This window comes from Mobula birostris, chromosome 2, assembly GCF_030028105.1.
Source record: "Mobula birostris isolate sMobBir1 chromosome 2, sMobBir1.hap1, whole genome shotgun sequence".
NCBI lineage: Eukaryota > Metazoa > Chordata > Chondrichthyes > Myliobatiformes > Myliobatidae > Mobula > Mobula birostris.
In genome coordinates, this window is record NC_092371.1 from 194,606,263 (window position 1) to 194,627,666 (window position 21,404).

The 21,404-nt window shown below is 40.6% G+C and overlaps 1 protein-coding gene across 2 annotated transcripts in view; it reads right to left on the minus strand.

Annotated features, from left to right (window-relative positions):
- Positions 1-5,973: 5,973 nt before the first annotated feature.
- Positions 5,974-21,404, minus strand: part of nbas (NBAS subunit of NRZ tethering complex) — a 304,149-nt gene continuing 288,718 nt past the window's right edge. The window contains exon 52 of one of the 2 annotated variants that reach the window (XM_072251277.1): positions 5,974-8,052. In XM_072251277.1, the coding sequence (XP_072107378.1) occupies positions 7,777-8,052 (276 nt within the window). In that variant the 3' untranslated portion in view covers positions 5,974-7,776. The remainder of the gene's footprint in view (positions 8,053-21,404) is intronic. The other variant, XM_072251278.1, reaches the window with a different exon arrangement.

The following is a 21,404-nucleotide window of genomic DNA, read 5'->3' on the forward strand; positions in this document are numbered from 1 at the left end:
TAACATTCCAGTAAACAACAGGAATTCTGCAGATGCTGCTAATTCAACCAACACACATCAAAGTTGCTGGTGAGCGCATCAGGCCAGGCAGCATCTGTAGGAAGAGGTGCAGTCGACGTTTCAGGCCGAGACCCTGGAACAACACTGGACCCAGTACAGATCCCTGAGGCACACCACTAATCACCGGCCTCCAATCTGGCAAACAGTTATCCACCACCACTCTCTGGCATCTCCCATCCAGCCATTGCTGAATCCATTTTACTACTTCAATATTAATATCTAACGATTGAACCTTCCTAACTAACCTTCTATGTGGAACCTTGTCAAAGGCCTGACTGAAGTCCATATAGACAACATCCACTGCTTTACCCTCGTCAACTTTGCTAGTAACCTCTTCAAAAAGTTCAGTAAGATTTGTCAAACATGACCTTCCACGCACAAATCCATGTTGACTGTTCCTAATCAGACACTGTCTATTCAGATAATTATATATACCATCTAGAACAACACACACAAAATGTTGGAAGACCTCAGCAGATCAGGCAGCATCTATGGAAATGAATAAGTTTCAAAATTTTGGGACGTGATCCTACATTGTATCTAAATATGAAGGTTATAATAAAAAATGTGCTGAAGGGTAACTTCAGGGAATAAGGGAAGATAAAGGGGAGTTTAGCCACAATCTTCAATTTGTGTTGGGGAAGACATGGCATATGCGGAACTGGTCATAGTTGTATGTTTTGGCAAGGGAAGGGGAAGAATTACATTTAAAAGGAAGTGGAGAATTGTGAATGTTGTATGTCTTTTAAAAAAAGACTATCCAAGAATCTCTAACCAATCAGCCTGGGTCAGTTGTGGGGAAAACAATAATTTGCAACAAATCTAAATGGCACTTAGAAAAGTCAAATGAAAGTCAATACTGATTTGTTAAAAAGAAATTACAATTGATTAACTTAGTTGAGTTCTTTAAGGAAACTTAAAGAACTCAACTGTGACGAGGATAAGGACAGTATATGCTAATCTCTGGCTTATTACCATTTAATGGACTGAGAGTTCAGAATCACATTGCAACCAAAATGAAGTGCTTAGCAAAACATTTGTTTTCATCCCTCATTTTTTTGAATTCCAGTGAATACAGGCCTAGGGTCATCAAAAACTCTTCACGTGACAAGCCATTCAATCCTGGAATCATTTTCGAGAACCTCTTTGAACACTCCCCAGTTTCAGCACAGCCTTTCTAAGATAAGGGGCCCAAAACTGCACACAATACTCCAAGTGAGGCCTCACTGGAGCTTTATAAAGTCTCAACATTACATCCCTGCTTTTATATCCTAGCCCTCTTGAACTGAATGCTAACATCGCATTTGCCTTCCTCACCATGGAGTCAACATGCAAATTAACCTTTGGGGAACCCTGCACAAGGACTCTCAAGTCCCTTTGCGCCTCAGTTTTTTGTATTTTCTCTCCATTTAAAAAATAGTCAACCCTTTTATTTTTTCTACCAAAGTACATGGCGATAAACTTCCTAACACTGTATTCCATCTGCCACTTCTTTGCCCATTCTCCCAATTCAAATCCTTCTGCAGCCTCTCTACTTTCTTAAAACCACCCTCCACCTATCTTTGTATCATCTGTAAACTCTGCAACAAAACCATTAAGTCTATCATCAAAATAATTGACATGTAATGTAAAAAGAATTGGTCCTGAACACCACTTGCCACCGGCAGCCAGCCAGTAGAGGCTCACTTTGTTCCCACTCTTTGCCTCCTGCCAACCAGCCACTGCTTTATCCATGCTAGATTCTTTACTGTAATACCATGGACTCAGAGCTTGTTAAGCAGCCTCATGTGCGGTAGCTTGTCAACCCACATGAAAATCCAAGTACGCAACATCAACCGATTCTCCTTTGTCTATCCTGCTTGTTATTTCTTCAAAGAATTCCAACAGATTTGTCAGGCAAGACTTTCCTTTCAGGAAATCATGCTGACTACAGCCTACTTTATCATGCGCCTCTAATTACCCTGAAACTACATCCTTAACAACCGACTCTAACATCTTCCCATCCACAGAGGTTACACTAACTGGCCTACAATTTCCTTTCTTCTGCCTCTCTCCCTTCTTGAAGAGTTGTGTGACATTTGCAATTTTTCAGTCTTCTGGAACCCTTCCAGAATCTAGAGATTCTGTAAAGATCATTACAAATTCAGAACTCTGGGGTGTACACCATCTGGTCCAAGTGACTTACCTACCTTCAGACCTTTCAGTTTCCCAAGAACCTTCTCCCTAGTAATGGTAACTTCACACACTTCACGTGGACAAGTGGAACTTCCACCATACTGCTAGAGTCCTCCACAGTGAAAACTGATGCAAAATACTTATTCAGTTATTCCACCATTTCGTTTCCCCCAATATGACCTCTCCAACATCGCTTTCCAGCAGGCTGATATCCGCACTCACCTCTTTCACACTCTATGCATCTCAGGCAACCTTTGGGATTCTCAGCTTGTTTCAGGAGTTTAGGACAGGTGGCAGGGTGGAGATATGTCTCTACCAAAGGAGGTATAAGGTGTTCTTTTTTTCCGTAGCTTGCATGTCATTCTTGGGCAAACTGTAGCACCTGCATAGCCCTCTGAGCAGGGTCATGTGAAACCATGGGAGCAGCCGGTCAATATCACAATTCCTGGTTATATGACTACTGACACCAGACAATAGCTGGGGTAACCTTTCTTGTAAAGACACTGTCCAGAGAAAGGCAATGGCAAACCACTCTTATGGAAAAATTTGCCAAGGACAATCATGGTCATGAGACCATCATTGCCCACGTCCTATGACACGACACATGGTGATAATGATGATTAGAGGTTAAGAGGATATAGAGAGATAAGTGAAATGGACAGATACATTACAAATAAAACTAAAAAGTGAAAATTGTGAAGTGTAACATTTTGTGTTTAGAATAAGTTCAGGCAATATGAATTAAAAAGGTATAATTTTAAAGGAAACAGACCTAGGGGTGTATATACAAAATGCCTCAAAGGACACAAAGTTATGCAGAAATGATAAAAGAAAGAAAGATAAAGAACAGCTCGAGTATACTATTTTAATGGAGCCAAGAGACTGCTGATACTGGAATCCAGGTAGTCTACAACCTGACGACATAAGCATTGAATTTTTCAGTTTTAGTTAAGCATAGAAACATAGAAAACCTACAGCACAATACAGGTCCTTCGGCCCACAAAGCTGTGCCGAATATGTCCCTACCTTAGAGTTACCTAGGCTTTACCCATAGCCCCACACATCAAAGTTGCTGGTGAATGCAGCAGGCCAAGCAGCATCTGTAGGAAGAGGTGCAGTCGACGTTTCAGGCTGAGACCCTTCGTCAGGACTAACTGAAGGAAGAGTGAGTAAGGGATTTGAAAGTTGGAGGGGGAGGGGGAGATCCAAAATGATAGGAGAAGACAGGAGGGGGAGGGATAGAGCCAAGAGCCGGACAGGTGATAGGCAAAAGGGGATACGAGAGGATCATGGGACAGGAGGTCCGGGAAGAAAGACAGGGGGGGGGGACCCAGAGGATGGGCAAGAGGTATATTCAGAGGGACAGAGGGAGAAAAAGGAGAGTGAGAGAAAGAATGTGTGCATAAAAATGAGTAACAGATGGGGTACGAAGGGGAGGTGGGGCCTTAGCGGAAGTTAGAGAAGTCGATGTTCATGCCATCAGGTTGGAGGCTACCCAAACAGAATATAAGGTGTTGTTCCTCCAACCTGAGTGTGGCTTCATCTTTACAGTAGAGGAGGCCGTGGATAGACATGTCAGAATGGGAATGGGATGTGGAATTAAAATGTGTGGCCACTGGGAGATCCTGCGTTCTCTGGCGGATAGAGTGTAGATGTTCAGCAAAGCGGTCTCCCAGTCTGCGTCGGGTCTCGCCAATATATAAAAGGCCACGTCGGGGGCACTGGACGCAGTATATCACCCCAGTCGACTCACAGGTGGAGTGTTGCCTCACCTGGAAGGACTGTTTGGGGCACTGAAAGGTGGTAAGGGAGGAAGTGTAAGGGCATGTGTAGCACTTGTTCTGCTTACACGGATAAGTGCCAGGAGGGAGATCAGTGGGGAGGGATGGGGGGGACGAATGGACAAGGGAGTTGTGTAGGGAGCGATCCCTGTGGAATGCAGAGAGAGGGGGAGGGAAAGATGTGCTTAGTGGTGGGGTCCCGTTGGAGGTGGCGGAAGTTACGGAGAATATGTTGGACCTGGAGGCTGGTGGGGTGGTAGGTGAGGACCAGGGGAACCCTATTCCTAGTGGGGTGGCGGGAGGATGGAGTGAGAGCAGATGTACGTGAAATGGGGGAGATGCGTTTAAGAGCAGAGTTGATAGTGGAGGAAGGGAAGCCCCTTTCTTTAAAAAAGGAAGACATCTCCCTCGTCCTAGAATGAAAAGCCTCATCTTGAGAGCAGATGCGGCGGAGACGGAGGAATTGCGAGAAGGGGATGGCGTTTTGTTTAAGGGCACAGTTGATAGTGGAGGAAGGGAAGCCCCTTTCTTTGAAATAGGAAGACATCTGATAGTGGAGGAAGGGGTCCCCCCCCCCCCCGTCTTTCTTCCCGGACCTCCTGTCCCATGATCCTCTCGTATCTCCTTTTGCCTATCACCTGTCTATCCCTCCCCCTCCTGTCTTCTCCTATCATTTTGGATCTCCCCCTCCTCCTCCAACTTTCAAATCCCTTACTCACTCTTCCTTCAGTTAGTCCTGACGAAGGGTCTCGGCCTGAAACGTCGACTGCACCTCTTCCTACAGATGCTGCTTGGCCTGCTGCGTTCACCAGCAACTTTGATGTGTGTTGCTTGAATTTCCAGCATCTGCAGAATTCCTGTTGTTTACCCATAGCCCTCTATTTTTCTAAGCTCCATGTAGCCATCCAGGAGTCTCTTAAAAGACACTATCATTTCTGCCTCCACCACCAGCACCGGCAGCCCATTCCACGCATTCACCACTCTCTGCGTAAAAAACTTACCCCTGACATCTTCTCTGTACCTACTTTCAAGCACCTTAAAACTCTGCCTTCTCGTGCTAGCAATTTCAGCCCTGGGGAAAAGCCTCTGACTATGCACACGATCAATGCCTCTCATTATCTTATACACCTCTATCAGGTCACCTCTCATCCTCCGTTGCTCCAAGGAGAAAAGGCCGAGTTCACTCAACCTATTCTCATAACTGCTGTCCCAATTTTCTCTCTTTATGATCCTCCCATGTCCTCCGGCACACACCAAACCCAACCCTTGCTGTTATTATCCCCTTCCTACCCCTCCATCTGCCCATCACCCACACCCTCCTTCGACAGGTTCCCCTCCCCCACACCTTCCCATGTACCCATCCCACCTCCCTTATTTGGTACCATACTACAGCTTTCTTTCCTATCAGATTCAGTCATCTGCAGCCCTTTGTTACCTCTATCATCTCTGTTCTGCGGCTATTTCCACCACTCCCTCCTACCTGACCGCCATTGTGCAATCACTCCTCTTTAGCTGGACCTACGTTTCAGTTGCTAGCCCTTACCTCAACTCTCTATACAGAGATGATGTTCAAGGTGATCATGCTGATGATGACAGAATCAGCAAGTAAGTATTTCCAGACAGAAGAAACCAAATTACATCAATTTCACAGATAATTAACTTAATAAAACAGTAGATACACAAAAGGGTTGCCATTTGATGTAATGAAAACATTCCAAGGGGAATAGGGAAAAGAATTAAAGGTAAATTTTATGGAGGAGGAAGAGGTGGGTTAATTCAAGGTCTGGTTCAAGGAAGCAGGAAAAGCATGATGGGCAATGTCCTCCTAGGCTGCATCTTTCTTTTGATTTTATTACATATGACATATCACAACAGCATGAGAGCAATCAATAAAACAGCAAAAATGTTTGGCACAGAATAATAAATGCTCTGTGTCTCTGGGGAAGGCAAGCATTACATTCTGTTTCCAAACAAAGATACCCAACTAAATCAATGATTTTGTTTAAAAAGGAGATCAAAGTCTTAGACTTGCTAATCATGCTCAAAACAAATAAATCCCCAGGGATGAACTGAGTTTATCTACGAATAATGAGAGAAAGGAGAAAATTTGTTGAGGCAGTGATAAATCAGTAGACACCACAGGAGGTCATAAAAGATTGTATTCAACCTTATATAGACATTAAAGACACTACAAATATTTGGACAGTTGATTTCATTTTGTATAAAATAAAAGAATCAATATTCAGAAGTGAACTAGTTTAATCTGCACAATAATAACCTAATTAATGTCAGTCAACAATAATTCAGAACTGTGGACTTCACCAGCATCCTTAACTTAAGTGACAAACCAAACAGACTTAAAACATAATTTCTCTTAACTTCCTATAAACCTCGTATGATGTGAGACAAAAGGCTACTAATTACACTTACAGTCTCAGGATACTGGGGAAGATGCCTTCAACTGTAAAGAGCTGAAATTTCTTTATTTAGTAGATAATGAACCAGTGCTATTCTCCAACACAAAAGGCTGTGGAGGAGCTGAAATTATTTAAGGAAATAGACTTTTGGACAAAAAGGTTTCTCCTATAGGAGGGGAGTAGAAATATGATATTGAGATAGAGTATCAGGCTAAGTCTGATTAAATGGTAGGACATGTTCAACAGGTCATATGGTCTTTACTACTACTGTATTCAATGTTTTCTGCACGAGCCATGAAAATTCAGACAAAACAGGGAAATGGATGAAGTAGGTAACAACGTTAGACAAGCCGTGTCACAATGGGGTTATTAATATTATTTTTGTTGACTTCCTAGTGTTTAGTGCTAGGGCCACCACAGGTTTATTTTACAAAAAATAACTTGAATATAGAAACTTGATGCAATCTGATCAAATTTACAGATAAGACCAAGAGGACCAATTTGAGCTGTTGAGCTAATATGCAGAACAGTGTTAGGGTGGGGAAAATACTCATAGAAAAAAGCTAGATGAATACATATTATTGAAATAGCCAAGGATGATGCTGAAAACCATCTAGGGAGGTAAATAATGATTATACAACAAACTGATAGGCATTTTATTTTTATATATCATTCTTGTTACAAACTTGAAGTTTGAAACTCTGCGTTGAGTGTTAAGTGCAAAAATTTGCATTCAAGGAACAATTTGAAGTCAATCAATTTTCCCAAATTAGTGCTTCTTGAAAAGGTTTGACCACGAAGGAACTATGCAGTTCAGTTCATGAGGGGTAATTTGCCATCGTACATTGTGTTCAATCTGAAGAAAAGTCAAGATTTGCTGCTTAGATATGGACCGTATCTCTTAAGGAATGAGATCAGGTCGCCAGATCAGTTCACATATTTCCATTTTTTTTTGTCTGCACAAGATTTTTCCTACATGTTTCCTCTCTCAGAAGAAATAATCCCACAGATTTAAATAAACAATTTTGTTTGAAAATTTTAATATCTCACATCTACAATCCTGAAAGTGCACTGTACCCGGTGATAATATTAATAAGTACTTGTTAATTGTTATTAATTGATGAGATTCTGAATTCAAGAAAAATGCACAGTTGAAAGATTGCTGAGACAATCACACTGATTTTGTGGATCAAATGCCAGAAGATAATCTCCAGGCTGCAGTTACAGATGCGTCCATTTCTACCCAGTATCCAGTTGAAACTTACAGATCCATCTGTGCCCTTTCTATGCAACTTCACTTTTGTGGAACTTAATTAAATATACTTTGTGGGGGCAAAATACTTTCATAACCACCTCTTTGCAACATTTAATGCAGCGCTAAATGTACATAAGGATGGATGTACAGCTCTGTGGGACATAATTAGAGATCCACCTTCTGCAGCATAACCTGCCTGATTCAACTGTTCTGCGATATCATCAACACTCCACTGTCCCTCCTTGTGATTGGCCAGAAGGTGTTTTATAAGGTGAGGGTAGAAAACAGTAGAGATGCAGTCAACCACCAATTTCTTGTCTAGCAGCAGTGAAAGCAATTCGGAATCACAGCTGGAAGCATCAATCTATAGGGAAGAAAAATACATTTGCATAAATTGTTTGAAATATGGTATTTCATTAGCTGCTGAAGACTAATTCAGAATTAGAATTCAAATTGGAATTAGCTTATTATCACCATATGCACTGAGATACTGTTCATACAGATCAAATCATTAAACATTGCATTGAGGTAGTATACAAAAAAACAGTAACAAAATATAGAATAAATTGGAACAGCTACAGAGAAAGTGCAGTGGATGCAAACAATAAGGTGCAAGATCGTAACAAGGAAGATTATGCCCATGATGGAGCTGGCTTTATTTACAACCCTCTGCAGCTTTTTCCTATCCACTGCATTGGCATCTCCATACCATACTCAGAGTCCATCTAACTGTGGTAGGGAACCATTCAACAGTCTTAGAACAGCAGGATAGAAGCTGTCCTTGAGTCTGGTGGTACATGCATTTAGGCTCTTGTATCTTCTGCCAGATGGAAAAGGGGAGAAGAGAACAATTCTAGAATATGCAAAGTCTTTAATTATGCTGTCTGCTTTACTGGGATATTGAAAAGTACTGTATAGACAGGGAGGCTGGTTTCTGTGATGTGCTGAGCTGTGGACACAACTCTGTGCAGTTTCTTGCAGTCACGTGCAAAGCAGTTCCGTACTATGCATCAAGATAGAATACTTTATTGGTGTATCAATAAATATTGGTAACAGATGATGGGTCACGCCTAACTTATTCAGGCTCCTGAGGAAGTAGAACTGTTGGTGAGCTTTCTTACCTATGGCATCCGTGAATGTTCAATAAACATCAATTCATTGCCTCAAACTTGTCTGGATTAAATTTTATCTGCTCCACCCACTTTCCTTGTATCCTTTTTTATACATAAATATATATCAAACAACAAAGATCCCTATGATATATCATTAGTTACACACTTACAGTGAGAAAAACACCCCTCAGTCACTACCTTCTGTCTCACATTACCAAGCCAATTTTGGATATAGTTTTAGAACATACCTCGGATTCCATGTGCCCTAACTTTCTGGAGTTGTCTACTATGTGGGCCTTCCTATTGTTTTCTGGGGTATAGGGCTGAGACATTTGGCAGAATCTCAGATGAGGACAAGAGGAGTAGAGGAGAAAGATAGATTGGCTGCTTGAGTGGTGTTGTTACACTCATTGTCAGTAAGACCAAGGAATTGATAGAGGATTTCAGGAAGGGGAAATCAAGAGAACACACAGCAATTCTCAGCGAGGAGTCGACAATGGAAAGAATGAAAAGCTTCAGGTTCGTGGGTTTTAACATAACAGGAGATTTATCCTAGGCAAATATAAAGAAGGTACATTTCATTAGTTTGAGATTTAGTATGTCACCAAAGACTCTAGCAAATTTCTACAGATGTACCATGGGGAGCATTCTGAGTGATTGCATTACCGTCTGGTGGAGGAGCCAATACAAAAGATAAGAAAAAGCTGCAGAGGGTCATAAACTCAAGCAACTCCATCATGGGCACTAGCCTCCCCAAAATCAAGAAAATCTTCAAAAAGCGATGCCTCAAGAAGGTAGCATCCATCATGAAAGAATCTCACCATCCAGGACCTGCCCTCATGTCATTATAATCAATAGGGAGACTGAAGACAGACACTCAATGTTTTAGGAATAGCTTTCCATGAACACTAGTACAATATACTGCTCTTTTTTGACACCATTTTTAATATATTTTCTAACTGTAATTTATTGTAATTTTTATGTATTGCACTGCATTGCTGCTGTAATACAACAAATTTCACAACAGTGAAATGTCAGTGATAATAAACCAGATTCAGATTGGTAAAGATTAAATAGAATGTCATTACTATTACTGTCATGAGTAAGGATATTGAGGGATTTGAACAGGAGAGTGAGAAGTCTGAAATGGGAAGTCTGGTGAAAGGAATGATGCTTATCTAGGAAAAAGATTTGGAAGTTCACCAGGATAGAGGACAAGAGGCTAGTCTGGGGAGTAGCTGAATTTGACAAAGGCATGGATTGAACAGGAACTGGAGTCTTTTGACAATTATACTCAGTTACCATTTTATTAGGGCATCTACTTGTTAATGCAAATATCTAATCAGCCAATGATGTGGCAACAACTCACTGCATAAAAGCATACAGACCTGGTCAAGGGTTTTAGTTGTTGTTCATTTCTAACATCAAAATGAGGAAGAAAGATGATCTAAGTGACTTTGACCATGAAATGATGGTTGGTACTGAACGAGGTGGTTTGAGTATCTCAAAAATTGCTGATCTCCGAGGATATTCATGCATAATAGTCTCTACAGCAGGGGTTTCTAACCCTTTTTATGCCATTAACTGAGGGGTTCATGGAACTCAGGTTGGGAACCCCTGCTCTACAGAGAATGATGCAAAGAAAAAACACAGAGACATAGAAAATAGGTGCAGGAGTAGGCCATTCGGCCCTTCGAGCCTGCACCACCATTCAGTATGATCATGGCTGATCATCCAACTCAGAACCCTGTACCTGCCTTCTCTCCATACCCCCTGATTCCTTTAGCCACAAGGGCCATATCTAACTCCCTCTTAAATATAGCCAATGAACTGGCCTCAACAGCTTCCTCTGGCAGAGAATGCCACAGATTCATCACTCTCTGTGTGAAGAAGTTTTTCCTCATCTCGGTCCTAAAAGGCTTCCCCTTTATCCTTAAACTGTGACCCCTCGTTCTGGACTTCCCCAACATCGGGAACAATCTTCCTACATCTAGCCTGTCCAATCCCTTTAGAATTTTATACGTTTCAATCAGATCCCCCCTCAACCTTCTAAATTCCAGCGGGTATAAGCCTAGTCGATCCAGTCTTTCAGCATATGAAAGTCCTGCCATGCAGTAAGTAGCAGTCCTGTGGGCGAAAACGTTTTGTTAATGAGCTCAAGGTTCAAAGTAAAGTACATATATTTCCCCATATTCGACCCTGAGATTTGTTTTCTTGCATGCATACACAGTAAATCCAAGAAACACAATAGAATCAATGAAAGACTACACCCAACAGAATGGACAAATGATTATTATGCAAGAGACAACAAACTGCAAATAGAAAATAAAAACATAATGATAAGAAATAAATATCGAGAACATGAGTTGAAGGGTCCTTGAAAGTGGGTCCATAAGATGGGGGCACAGTTCAGTAATGGAGCGAGTGAAGTTATACCCTCTGGTTCAAGAGCCTGATGGTTGAGGGGTGAGAACTGTTCCTGACCTGAACCTGGTGGTGTGAATCCTGAGGCTCCTTTACCTTTTTCCTGATGGCAGCAGCGAAAAGAGAAAGCATGGCCTGGATAGTGGGGGACCCTAGTGATGGATGTTGCTTTCTTTTGTCAGCGCTGTGTGTGGACGTGTTCAAAGGTGGGAAGGGCTTTACCCATGATGAACTGGGTCGTAGCCACCACTTTTTGTAGGATTTCCCATTCAAAAGCATTGTTTTTTCCCATACCAATCTGTGATACAGTCAGTCAATATTCTCTCCATCATACTATATTTTCTATAGAAATTTGTCAAAGTTTTAGATGACGTGCCAAATCTTCACAAACTTCTAAAGTAGTAGAGGCGCAGCCATGCTATCTTCATAATGGCACTAAGGTGCTAGGCCCAGGACAGATACTCTCAATGATAACATTGAAAAATTTAAAGTTGCTGACCCTCTCCACCTCCAATCCTTTAATGACTTCAACATTAAGTGAGAGGTTGTTGCAGTTGTGGGACCACTCAGCCAGGTTTTCAATCTCCCTCCAATGCTTAGCCTCACAGTCTGAAGTATAAAGTGAGCAGAGCAGGGAGCTAAGCACACAGCCTGTGGTGCACCTGTGCTGATAGAGGTTATGTAGATGTTGTTACCAATCCAAACTGACTGGGGTCTGCAAATGAGGAAGTCAAGGATCCATTGAGGATCCAATTGCAAAAGGAGGTATGGAGGCCAAGGTCTTGAAGCTTATTGATTAGATTTCAGGGGATGATGGAATTGGATGCTGAGCTGTAGCCAATAAAGAGTATCCTGATGTATGCATCTTTACTGTCCGCTGTCTGGTTCTTCCAGGGTTGAGTGAAGAGCTAATGAAATGGCATCTGCTGTGAACCTGTTGCCACTGCAGGCAAACTGGAGTGGATCGAAGTAATTTCTCAGGTAAGAGTTGATGTGTTTCATCACCAATCTCTCAAAGCACTTCATCACAGTGGATGTAAGTGCTATTGGATGACAGTCATTGAGGCAGGTTATCATGTTCAGAGAGATCAGGGGAGAATGGAAAGACTGGTTCAAGCTGACAAGGAGGGGACAGTAACTCACTAACCACCTGTTGCAACAGTGCAGAAGAGCACCTCTGAATGCACAACATATTGAACTTTGAAGTAGATGCACTACAATAGCAGAAGACCACAACATACACTCACTGGCCACTTTATTAGGTACCTTTTGTAATTAATCAAGTGGCAACTGAGTGTAAATGAGAACAGGAAATCTTTGTCAAGGAGAACATTATGATTCAGAAATCCAGTCTCTTGATGAATAGGGTATTATTAGTCTGTAGAGTGACCTATGGGAATGTTCAATGGGAAAATTAATGACAGATAGAAGAGTGATGAAATTGGTGAAGGAACCCAAATGAATGATAAGGAAACTAAAGCTGAGCATGGGGAGTCAATGTGCATAATTTAACTCTGAGGGATGTTCAGTAAGGGTCTTGTGGGGCCAGTGTAGAATGAGGACAAGAGCAAGAAGGGTGGAATAAGGAAAGTAGTTGCTGGAACTGGAGAAACCAATCAGGCCTTACTGCCACTATATAGGTTGATGACGGCAGACTGTGGGCACAGTGGGGAGGAGAATTACTACTAAAGGATAAGCTGTTGCAACCCATAACTAAGTCAACTTTGGAATATAAAAATAATGATGCACAGCGAGGTGAAAGATGGCAACAGTTTTGTTTGTGGACTGTTTTCTACCAACTGTCTGTTTAGTACTGGAAGACTTTTTTAGTAATCTAACCACAGTTATCAAGATATTGAAAAGAACTCATCGGGTGACTGAGAGAAAGAAACATTTCCGCTGATTGAGGGCAGAAGTTAAGGAAGTCAAGAAGTCAATATTATCGGGCAGGCTTTATAGGACAGAAACTGGGAATCACTTTTGAATACAGATTGTCTTCTACGATGGTAACAGAAGTTTTCCAATTGTTTATTTTAAGACTGAAATAGGTTTTTGACCACCAAAGGTATTATTAAGGAATCAGCTCACAATTAGAATCAGAATCAGGTATAATACCATTGGCACATATTGTGACATTTGTTGTTATGCAGAGGTAAATTGCAATACATAGTAAAAACTCTTTAAATTACAGTAAGTCTATATACATTAAAATGTTAAATTAAATAAATAATACAAAAAGAAAAAGTAGGGAGGTAGAGCTTGTGGGTTCAATGTCCATTCAGAAATAGGATGGCAAAGGGGAAGAAGCTATTCCTGAATTGTTGAGTGTGTGCCTTCAGGCTCCTGTACTTCCTCCTTGATGGGAGCAGTAAGAGGGCACTTCCTGTGCCACAGTAATCTTACTATGCAGCTCCTGATCATCTTGAGGATTCAGTTCCAACTGGAGCAAGCTATGGGCAGTGATGGGACATTTAGAAAGCATACCCTGAGGCCTTGGGGCCCAGCACTCTCTTGGTAGCCTTGTAGAGCCTGTGTTTCACTGTTTTAAAATGTCTCTTATAGTCAGAAACATATTGTTATATATTTTAAAATATATAAATATACTGAAATTAATTTGAAAAAATAATGCACTTTAATAAAAAAGTGAAATAAGCAACAGAAAGCTAAAACTGCAATTAAGAAATTGGAAACATGACTCAAATTAATGGAACTGTGATAGATGCACTACTTCTGGCTGGGGTACTGCTGAGGAGCCAGATGGAAAGTGCATCTGATTTTTAACTCAGCAAGAAGTAGCCAGTCATTACTGAGAGGTCTGATACATCTGTGTATAACTTCTGGTGTGTTCTGTACTTCTACAGCAACTTTACAGGTAACTCTCAATGGCATTGCTTGATGGCTGTCAGTGCATTTTAGGATAGAAAGTATTAGAAGCAAAATCAGGAGATCTCAATCATTTTTTTCATAGAATCTTTGTTGTGGTCAAATCCTGGAGAAAGGCTGGACAGAAGATAGAGGTGAGGCTGCTCATTCAACATGTATGTGCCACCATTGTAATCCAAGTAATTAAATTATTAACTTTCTGTTTTAGAAAAAAACTGACTGGCTATAAATCATATGAATTTCATAATTATTAACAATCTATGCTGAGCAAGTCTAAGTAAATTTTAAGTGGAAGCATAAGCAAGTTAACGTCATTGATTAACTATTCTTTATCTTCCTTATACTCATAATCCTTATATTTTAAGGTAATGTTTTTTTGAACTAACAACATTGCACTTGCAAGTACTGACAAATTTGAATGGAATAAGGTAGATTTGAGCAATAATGAATGTTCATAGTTTTTTTTGTGCATGGTAACAACTCTCAATAGATGCTTACATAATTTAAATTGTGGCAGATAATGAGGTGCCCACAATCGCTTCATTATTAAGGAGTCCAGATTTAGAAACATAGAAACATAGAAAATAGGTGCAGGAGTAGGCTATTCGGCCCTTCGAGCCTGCACCGCCATTTATTATGATCATGGCTGATCATCCAACTCAGAACCCCGCCCCAGCCTTCCCTCTATATCCCCTGATCCCCGTAGCCACAAGGGCCATATCTAACTCCCTCTTAAATATAGCCAATGAACTGGCCTCAACTGTTTCCTGTGGCAGAGAATTCCACAGATTCACCACTCTCTGTGTGAAGAAGCTTTTCCTAATCTCGGTCCTAAAAGGCTTCCCCTTTATCCTCAAACTGTGACCCCTTGTTCTGGACTTCCCCAACATCGGGAACAATCTTCCTGTATCTAGCCTGTCCAATCCCTTTAGGATTTTATATGTTTCAATCAGATCCCCCCTCAATCTTCTAAATTCCAACGAGTACAAGCCCAGTTCATCCAGTCTTTCTTCATATGAAAGTCCTGCCAACCCAGGAATCAATCTGGTGAACCTTCTTCGTACTCCCTCTATGGCAAGGATGTCTTTCCTCAGATTAGGGGACCAAAACTGCACACAATACTCCAGGTGCGGTCTCACCAAGGCCTTGTACAACTGCAGTGGTACCTCCCTGCTCCTGTACTCAAATCCTCTCGCTATAAGTGCCAGCATACCATTCGCCTTTTTCACCGCCTGCTGTACCTGCATGTCCACTTTCAATGACTGGTGTATAATGACACCCAGGTCTCGTTGCACCTTCCCTTTTCCTAATCGGCCACCATTCAGATAATAATCTGTTTTCCTATTTTTGCCACCAAAGTGGATAACTTCACATTTATCCACATTAAATTGCATCTGCCATGAATTTGCCCACTCACCCAACCTATCCAAGTCACTCTGCATCCTCTTAGCATCCTCCTCACAGCTAACATTGAACATTCAAATATCTTGTATTAAAAGGGCAACTTTACTGGAATAATTTGATGGAACAAATCAGTCGCCTTCTTGGTGCTCTCCATCAGCTTGCACTTTCCTATCTCCACCCCATCCATGTACCTCATCCATGCCTGCTAATTTGCTCTTTTTATATTGAGGCTTTCTCAGCAAATCACTGCAGGAATTTGGAAGCAAAGAAAGCCTGCTCCGTGGGATGTGAGCATGGAGAGAAAGACTGTAAAGGGACAGAGGAATAGCTGGCAAATCTCTGGATTAGGCCATGGGTTACACATGGGAAACTAATGCAACTCAATTTATTCTGAAGTATGTTTAACAACGAAAGCTATCCTCAGTAGTTGAGGTTCTGATGTATTGGTTGAGTTAGTGCAGTAAAGGAAAACAACTGTTTTTCATATTAGCATCAATCCATTATTATTCCACGATAGAAACTGCAACAAATATAACACTGAATAGCATTTCACTGCTCACAATCAAATTGGAGCACTAAAATTAGAAACATAGAAAACCTACAGCACAATACAGGCCCTTCAGTCCACAAAGCTGTGCCGAACATAATGTATACTTTATACTTTATTGTCGCCAAACAATTGATACTGGAACATACAATCATCACAGCGATATTTCATTCTGTGGTTTGTGCTCCCTGGAGTACAAATCGATAGTAAATATTAAAAATTCAAATCATAAATCATAAATAGAAAATTGAAAAGGGAAAGTAAGGTAGTGCAAAAAAACCAAGAGGCAGGTCCGGATATTTGGAGGGTACGGCCCAGATCCGGGTCAGGATTCAGTCAGCAGTATTATCACAATTGGAAAGAAGCCGTTCCCAAATCTGGCCGTACGAGTCTTCAAGCTCTTGAGCCTTCTCCCAGAGGGAAGAGGGACGAAAAGTGTGTTGGCTGGGTGGGCCGTGTCTTTGATTATCCTGGAAGCACTGCTCCGACAGCGTGCGGTGTAAAGTGAGTCCAAAACTTGTCCTTACTATAGAAATTCACTAGGGTTACCCATAGCCCTCTATTTTTCTAAGCTCCATGTACCTGTCCAGGAGTCTCTTAAAAGACCCTATCGTATCCGCCTCCACCACCGTCGCCAGCAGCCCATTTCACGCACTCACCACTCTCTGCGTAAAAAACTTACCCCTGAAGTCTCCTCTGTACCTTCTTCCAAGCACCTTAAAACTGTGCCCTCTCATGCTAGCCATTTCAGTCCTGGGAAAAAGCCTCTGACTATCCATACGATCAATGCCTCTCATCATCTGATACACCTCTCATCCTCCGTCGCTCCAAGGGAAAAAAGCCCAATTCACTCAACCTATTCTCATAAGGCATGCCCCCCAATCCAGGCAACATCCTTGTAAATCTCCAGCTGCAACATTACCTCATGGCTCCTAAACTCAATCCCAGGCTTGATGAAGGCCAATGCACCGTATGCTTTCTTAACCACAGAGTCAACCTGCACAGCAGCTTTGAGTGTCCTATGGACTCGGACCCCGAGATCTCTCTGATCCTCCACACTGCCAAGAGTCTTACCATTAATACTATATTCTGCCATCATATTTGACCTACCAAAATGAACCACCTCACACTTATCTGGGTTGAACTCCATCTGCCACTTCTCAGCCCAGTTTTGCATCCTATCAATGTCTCGCTGTAACCTCTGACAGCCCTCGACTCTATCCACAACATTCCCAACCTTTGTGTCATCAGCAAATTTACTAACCCATCTCTCCACTTCCTCATCCAGGTTATTTATAAAAATCACGAAGAGTAAGGGTCCCAGAACAGATCCCTGAGGCACACCACTGGCCACTGACCTCCATGCAGAACATGACCTATCTACAACCACTCTTTGCCTTCTGTGGGCAAGCCAGTTCTGGATCCACAAAGCAATATCTCCTTTGATCCCATGCCTCCTTACTTTCTCAGTAAGCCTTGCATGGGGTACCTTATCAAATGCCTTGCTGAAATCCACATACACTACATCTGCTGTTCTACCTTCATCAATGTGTTTAGTCACATCCTCAAATTACTTGCTGATTCTTGTATTCATTTAGAAATATTTCATTTTTTAATATAGACACATTGGTTCAAGCACAATTTGTCTCACTGTTATATTGGGACATTTCCATGTCTTCAGAAAGTAGCACATATTGTTTTATGCTCTCCCAAAAGAGGAGGGATGGAGTCAATTAAATACCTCAGGTGAACAAATTGAGCTAATGACAATTAAACTAATCCCTTCAGCCTACATGTGGTCCATATCCCTCCATTCTTTGCACGATGCCTCTATCACCTCCCTTGATCTTTGCCCATCTCACTTTAAATGCACACCCTCTGGCATTAGACATTTTGAACCTGGGGAAAAGATACCAGCTGCCTTCTTTATCAGTTCCTCTCGTGATTTTATAAACGTCTATCAGGTCTCCCTCGGTTTTTGCTGCTTCAGAGAAAACCACCTGTTTGACCTGTTTGTTCAACTCCTCCTTATCCTCCAACCCAGGCAGCTTGCTAGTACACTGTTTCTCTAAAAGCTTGGATTTTCCAACACTCTTCCCTTGCATTTCCAGAAATCTATCAACCTGTGCTTCAATAAATAAGCCTCCACAGACATCCATACATTCATCACCTTCTGAATGAAGACATTTCTCCTCATTTCAGTTCTAAACCAATCCAATCCTTTTCTAAAATGAGACTATGACACCGCACCCCCACAACCCAATTTGTAGACTCAGTGAAAACATCTTCTCTTCATCCAACCTATGAAGCCCTAGAAGAATTTTGAATATTTCTCTTCTCATTCTTCTAAACTCCAGAAAAATACAGGCTGGTATACTTAATCTCTCATGTAGCAGAATATTGATTCTTTGTTGCACTCCCCTAACCTTATAAAACAAGTACATAATTTTGGTAACTGCACATAAACTCCAAAGTGCGGTCACAACAACACTGTATTAAAAAAGTGAAAATCATAATTTGTGAAGTAAGAATGATCACGATTAGTGCAACTTTATTGAAGGCTAAAAGAGGAAGATTAAAGTTAAATTTAAAAAAGCATTGTTACTGAAACTGCGTAAAAGAAATGGAATAATAGTTTCTGGACATTGCTTTGGTTCAGTGTTTTCATTAACCCAGCCCTATGCAATTTCTCAGCAAATCTGTTACATCTTTATTCCTCCATATTATTTTCCCCTAATTTCCCAACTACTGTTTATACATGAATTTGCATAATGTAACTGAAAAATGATACGCCTTCTGCATAATGAAGGGAATCATCTGCAATGTTTCATAAATCAGTAGAAAGGCAAACAACCAAGAATTGTAATGACCCCATAAGCTCTTAAAGTAAAAGCAAGAAGCTGCATAAGCAATGTGCTTGAAAGAAGGATTTGCCCACAAGATACTCCTGATATCAGATTAGATTTGACTTAAGTATGCTGCTCAATTATACTTCCACAATTTCTTCTTACAAACTTAAAAAATTGTCATATTATCAAGGAAAACATGTTTCATTTTACCTTAACATAAATATTAACATTCAACTCAGTATCCTATAATAATCAAATATGAGTACTTATGTTTTCCATTTTGTAACCAATTCTGCTGTTTTTTTTATTGGTAAGTGTTTTCAAAACTTATGTGCTTCCTAAATAAAAAGTGTTAGTTCAATAATTACAAGGAACTGAAATGTGGGAAAACTAGTAATGCTTTTATAACCTAACATTTTCAGAGGAAATACTGACTAATTTTTCAAAGCAAAACACTGAATGCTGAATACTAAACCTGTGTCATGTTGGATCTCGTCTTCAAACAACTGTCACAAGAAAATAAATCTCAGTCTACCCTTTATACCAAGTAATTGCTAGCAAACATTTACAAGTGCTTATCATCTTTGCATTTTGAATTAATAACATTACTAGGAAGTGCTAAGCACGTAGATGCACAGCAGACTCTTCAGGATTCGATCCCTTTGAGCTATAGCATGGTAATAATCCAATTGCTCAACTAGGGACAAACTGTAATATCAATTTTTTTACTCTGATGATAATTATATTAGAAAAGATGGAGGGAGAAGCAGTGAAATGCCTTTCTTAAAAATGTTGTATCTTTCTACCTCTTTCCACCTTCACAACATCTTTAAAACCTTCCTCTTTTCTGTAGTTCAGTGTCAAATTTGCTTTGACAGCTTTTCTGTAACGCATCAAAAGGATCTTGAACTGCATTGAAAGATGCAAATGTTTTAATGATACAATGTTTAAAAATAATTTCTTTAATGAATAAGTATTAAATGACAATCAAAACGATACAGGTGCTGAAATAAAAAGAGTGCAGAAAACACTCAGCATATCAGATTAATAGAATCCTAATCCACGTAACATTCCTATTATCACAGGAACCGCTTTCCCTTCAATCGCTCATCTAAACTTGCTTGAATATTATAGTTTGTTTCAATAATTTTGGCAATACATCACAGAGCTTCTATGTTAAAGCTGCTCCTACATCTGTTGTGTTTAATTTTATTACCACATTTCTTTGTTCACTCACTTTCCTGCAAATAACTATTAACCTGAATTAAGCAGCAATTACTTGCTGAATGTACTGCAGCTAAAAAAAATCCTTTTCAAATGTTAGCAAAAAAGTTTTGTTTGAATTCTCCTAAGAATCAAAGTGTTAGGATGACTGAAACAGATGGTACACTGCATAAAGTTGGCAAGGTCTGCTAATCCCAAAACTTACTTGGGCAATTTCCATCTTTAAAAATACTAAAATCAATACGCTTGTATTATGATTCAAAGATCTCAGTTTTTATGTATATTTAAGGCAGAGGTTGATAGATTCTTGATTGGTCAGGGCATGAAGGGATACAGGGAGAAGGCAGGAGATTGGGGCTGAGAAGAAAATTGGGTCAGCCATGATGAAATGATGCAGCAGACTCCATGGGCCAAATGACCTAATTCTGCTCCTCTATCTTATGGTCTTAAGGTTACCCTTATGTGTACAGGACCATCTTAATTGTCAACATTTAACAAAGAATAAAATCTACTACATTAGGAAGTGTCTTCTTCGGAGGTCACTTAAAATATTCTCTCTTATCTATAGCAACCTTGATCATGCATTGGAATTGTAGCTTATCCAAATTATCAGAGTCAATGGAACAAGAGCCAGAATTTGAGTTAAATGATAGTGTGACTTTGAGATGTTTCACATGCTAACTTTGGTTAATAATTTTACATGTTAGTAGAAATGGAAGTCATTAACTTTTGAGCAATACATACAAAATGTTGGAGGAACTTAGCAGGTCAGGCAGCATCTATGGAGAGAAATAAACAATTGGTGTTTCGGGCCAAGACCCTACATCAGGATTGGAAAAGAAGGGGGCAGAAGCAAGAATATAAAGATGGGGGAGGGGTGAGGGAGAAACATGTTGGCAGGAAATGGATGCGTCCAGGTGAAGTTCTAAGGTTACTTCAATGAATAAACAAGAACAGTGCAAGTCAATGCACTGAGGGCACAGTAATCCTGTTGTTGCAAACTACTGTCTGTTAAGATATGATTTGGTATAAATTGTGACACAGAAGCAAGCTCTTAGGACCAACCAGTCTAGATTCATCTTAATAAGATTCAGTCTTTCCCAGTTCAGCTGTTCTGTTCCTTTATCACCAGGACCCCTATCCTTCAACTGTGCATCTAAACTTTCTTTAAATATTGATAAAAGTTTGCATGGAGCTTAGAAAAATAGAGGACTGTCAGTAACCCTGGGTAATTTCTAAAGTAAGGACATTCTCGGTACAGCATTGTGGCCCA